The sequence below is a fragment of the Gobio gobio genome (assembly GCF_949357685.1).
Source record: "Gobio gobio genome assembly, chromosome: 18".
Classification (NCBI taxonomy): Eukaryota; Metazoa; Chordata; class Actinopteri; order Cypriniformes; family Gobionidae; genus Gobio; species Gobio gobio.
In genome coordinates, this window is record NC_137111.1 from 49,810,395 (window position 1) to 49,815,394 (window position 5,000).

The 5,000-nt window shown below is 46.7% G+C and overlaps 1 protein-coding gene across 1 annotated transcript in view; it reads right to left on the bottom strand.

Annotated features, from left to right (window-relative positions):
* Window positions 1-5,000, bottom strand: part of inpp5a (inositol polyphosphate-5-phosphatase A) — a 240,386-nt gene that overhangs the window by 19,305 nt on the left and 216,081 nt on the right. The window contains exon 10 of the mRNA XM_079842359.1: window positions 1-68. This exon is cut by the window's left edge and continues 6 nt beyond it. Within this exon, the coding sequence (XP_079698485.1) occupies window positions 1-68 (68 nt within the window). The remainder of the gene's footprint in view (window positions 69-5,000) is intronic.

Genomic DNA, 5,000 nt, shown 5'->3' on the forward strand with positions numbered 1-5,000 from the left:
GGAAACGAGATGTCCAGCTCATGCAGGCGATCCTTAAACACAGACAGCTCACGGTCAAACTCCAGAAGCTGCAGACAAACACACGAAAGAGAAACACGTCAGTGCACGTGTAACACATACAATACATACATGATGCAGTTTTCATCAGTGACATCATGAACTCATTAACATATTTACATATCCATAACTTCCTGTCCTGATGAACACACACACACACACACACATCTGATCTCGATAAGAAAAACGGTGTTGTGAAACAGAAGCAGAATGAATGAGCTGTGTGTGTGTGTGTGTGTGTATGCACACGTATGACAGCTTCCGTGTCGGGTGGTGTGTGTGTTCATCAATCATTTCCCAGCTGTCCTCTCCGTCTGAGACACTGAGACTCTAAAGTCATTAATCAAACGCTGCAGAATAATTAGCCTGTGTGTGTACACATTAATTATGAGAAGAATAATCAACAGGTGTACATGACACCTTCACTGTGTGTGTGTGTGTGTGTGTGTGACAGACAACTACCAGCACTAACTAATTAATAATCTCATAAACATAAACACTGCACACATCAATGAGAGTTTATTAGTGCTTCATTAATGCATTGATGGCACTGATGAATCCGTCCATGTTGAGCATGAAGAGTTTAGCCAAACCTCCGACGGTCACGAAGATAAAAACGGATTCATACGGTTTCTGAGTTTTGAGTTCGCTTGAACATGTCTTTGACATACTTGTTTGGATAAACGTGTGTGTGTGTGTGTCATTATTTGTGTGTGCAGTGAGGTGTTCAGCAGCGCCTGCGGTTCAGGAGGGCAAATGAACAACATTCATCACTTTACACACACACACACACACACACACACACACACACACACACACACACACACACACACACACACACACACACACACACACACACACACACACACACACACACACACACACACACACACACACACACACACACACACACACAGTTATACTTCCAGTGTCACACACCAGACCCACACGGACACACATGCATTTATAACAGCTGTGGAGCAAGACATATTTCATAAGATGGTTCATAATTTAAAATCTGCATGTGTTGATGTGTGTGTGTGTGTGTGTGTTCATGTGTTATGTATGTGTTGTTGTGCGTGTGTTGATGCGTGTGTGTGTGTTGATGTGCGTGTGATGATGTGTGTTGATGTGTGTGTGTTTATATGCATGTGTTGATGTGAGTGTGTTGATGTGTGTGTTGATGCGCGTGTTGATGCGTGTGTGTTGATGTGCGTGTGAGTATGTGTGTTGATGTGTGTGTGTTTATTTGCGTGTGTTGATGTGGTTGTTGATGTGCGTGTGAGTATGTGTGTTGATGTGTGTGTGTTTATTTGCGTGTGTTGATGTGCGTGTGTTGATGTGTGTGTGTTTATTTGCGTGTGTTGATGTGGTTGTTGATGTGCGTGTGTGTTGATTTGCGTGTGTTGATGTGCGTGTGTGTTGATTTGCGTGTGATGATGTGTGTTGATGTGCGTGTGTTTATTTGCGTGTGCTGATGTGGTTGTTGATGTGAGTGTGTTGATGTGTGTGTTGATGTGTGTGTGTGTTTATTTGCGTGTGTTGATGTGGTTGTTGATGTGCGTGTGTTGATGCGTGTGTTGATGCGCGTGTTGATGTGCGTGTGAGGATGTGTGTGAGTTTATTTGCATGTATTGATGTGGTTGTTGATGTGAGTGTGTTGATGTGTGTTTTGATGTGTGTGTGATGATGTGTGTTGATGTGTGTGTGTTTATTTGCGTGTGTTGATGTGGTTGTTGATGTGCGTGTGTTGATGTGCGTGTGTTGATGTGCGTGTGATGATGTGTGTTGATGTGCGTGTGTTTATTTGCGTGTGCTGATGTGGTTGTTGATGTGCGTGTGTTGATGTGCGTGTGTTGATGTGCGTGTGATGATGTGTGTTGATGTGCGTGTGTTGATGTGCGTGTGTTGATGTGCGTGTGTGTTGATGTGCGTGTGATGATGTGTGTTGATGTGCGTGTGTTTATTTGCGTGTGCTGATGTGGTTGTTGATGTGAGTGTGTTGATGCGTGTGTTAATGTGTGTTGATGTGCGTGTGTTTATTTGCGTGTGTTGATGTGGTTGTTGATGTGCGTGTGTTGATGCGTGTGTTGATGTGTGTGCGTGTGTTGATGCGCGTGTTGATGTGCGTGTGAGGATGTGTGTGAGTTTATTTGCATGTATTGATGTGGTTGTTGATGTGAGTGTGTTGATGTGTGTTTTGATGTGTGTGTGATGATGTGTGTTGATGTGTGTGTGTTTATTTGCGTGTGTTGATGTGGTTGTTGATGTGCGTGTGTTGATGCGTGTGTTGATGGGTGTGTGTGTTGATGTGCGTGTGATGATGTGTGTTGATGTGCGTGTGTATTTGCGTGTGTTGATGCGTGTGTGTTGATGTGTGTGTTGATGTGCGTGTGTTGATGCGTGTGTTGATGTGCGTGTGTTGATGCGTGTGTTGATGTGCGTGTGTTGATGCGTGTGTTGATGTGCGTGTGTTGATGCGTGTGTTGATGTGCGTGTGTTGATGCGTGTGTTGATGTGCGTGTGTTGATGTGCGTGTGTTGATGCACGTGTTGATGTGCGTGTGTTGATGTGCGTGTGTCGATGCGTGTGTGTCGATGCGTGTGTTGATGTGCGTGTGTTGATGCGTGTGTGTTGATGCGTGTGTTGATGCGCGTGTGTTGATGTGCGTGTGTTGATACATGTGTTGATGTGCGTGTGTTGATGCGTGTGTGTTGATGCGTGTGTTGATGTGTGTGTTGATGTGCGTGTGTTGATGTGCGTGTGTTGATGTGTGTGTGTTGGTGTGCGTGTGTTGATGCATGTGTTGATGTGCGTGTGTTGATGTGTGTGTGTTGATGCGTGTGTTGATGTGTGTGTTGATGTGCGTGTGTTGATGTGCGTGTGTTGATGCGTGTGTGTTGGTGCGTGTGTTGATGTGTGTGTTGATGCGTGTGTTGATGTGCGTGTGTTGATGCGTGTGTGTTGGTGCGTGTGTTGATGCAGGTGTGTTGATGTGCGTGTGTCGATGCGTGTGTCTATGCGTGTGTTGATGTGCGTGTGTTGATGCGTGTGTGTTGATGCGTGTGTTGATGTGCGTGTGTTGATGCGCGTGTGTTGATGTGCGTGTGTTGATGCATGTGTTGATGTGCGTGTGTTGATGCGCGTGTTGATGTGCGTGTGTTGATGTGCGTGTGTTGATGTGCGTGTGTTGATGCGTGTGTGTTGGTGCGTGTGTTGATGCAGGTGTGTTGATGTGCGTGTGTTGATGTGCGTGTGTTGATGCGTGTGTTGATGCGCGTGTGTGTTGATGCGTGTGTGTTGATGTGTGTTGATGTGCGTGTGTTGATGCGTGTGTTGATGTGCGTGTGTTGATGCGTGTGTTGATGTGCGTGTGTTGATGCATGTGTTAATGTGCGTGTGTTGATGTGCGTGTGTTGATGTGCGTGTGAGGATGTGTGTGTGTTTATTTGCGTGTGTTGATGTGGTTGTTGATGTGCGTGTGTTGATGCGTGTGTTGATGGGTGTGTGTGTTGATGTGCGTGTGATGATGTGTGTTGATGTGCGTGTGTATTTGCGTGTGTTGATGCGTGTGTGTTGATGTGTGTGTTGATGTGCGTGTGTTGATGCGTGTGTTGATGTGCGTGTGTTGATGTGCGTGTGTTGATGTGCGTGTGTTGATGTGCGTGTGTTGATGCGTGTGTTGATGCGCGTGTTGATGTGCGTGTGTTGATGTGCGTATGTCGATGCGTGTGTGTCGATGCGTGTGTTGATGTGCGTGTGTTGATGCGTGTGTGTTGATGCGTGTGTTGATGTGCGTGTGTTGATGCGCGTGTGTTGATGTGCGTGTGTTGATACATGTGTTGATGTGCGTGTGTTGATGCGTGTGTTGATGCGTGTGTTGATGTGTGTGTTGATGTGCGTGTGTTGATGTGCGTGTGTTGATGTGCGTGTGTTGATGTGCGTGTGTTGATGTGCGTGTGTTGGTGTGCTTGTGTTGATGCATGTGTTGATGTGCGTGTGTTGATGTGTGTGTGTTGATGCGTGTGTTGATGTGTGTGTTGATGTGCGTGTGTTGATGTGCGTGTGTTGATGCGTGTGTGTTGGTGCGTGTGTTGATGTGTGTGTTGATGCGTGTGTTGATGTGCGTGTGTTGATGTGCGTGTGTTGATGCGTGTGTGTTGATGCGTGTGTTGATGTGCGTGTGTTGATGCGCGTGTGTTGATGTGCGTGTGTTGATGCAGGTGTGTTGATGTGCGTGTGTCGATGCGTGTGTCTATGCGTGTGTTGATGTGCGTGTGTTGATGCGTGTGTGTTGATGCGTGTGTTGATGTGCGTGTGTTGATGCGCGTGTGTTGATGTGCGTGTGTTGATGCATGTGTTGATGTGCGTGTGTTGATGCGCGTGTTGATGTGCGTGTGTTGATGTGCGTGTGTTGATGTGCGTGTGTTGATGCGTGTGTGTTGGTGCGTGTGTTAATGCAGGTGTGTTGATGTGCGTGTGTTGATGTGCGTGTGTTGATGCGTGTGTTGATGCGCGTGTGTGTTGATGCGTGTGTGTTGATGTGTGTGTTGATGTGCGTGTGTTGATGCGTGTGTTGATGTGCGTGTGTTGATGCATGTGTTAATGTGCGTGTGTTGATGTGCGTGTGTTGATGTGCGTGTGTTGATGCGCGTGTGTGTTGATGCGTGTGTGTTGATGCATGTGTTGATGTGCGTGTGTTGATGCGTGTGTTGATGTGCGTGTGTTGATGCATGTGTTAATGTGCGTGTGTTGATGCGTGTGTGTTGATGTGCGTGTGTTGATGCGCGTGTGTTGATGTGCGTGTGTTGATGCATGTGTTGATGCGTGTGTTGATGTGCGTGTGTAGATGCGTGTGTAGATGCGTGTGTTGATGCGTGTGTTGATGCTGCGTGTGTTGATGCGCGTGTGTGGATGCGTGTGTTGATGCGTGTGTTGATGTG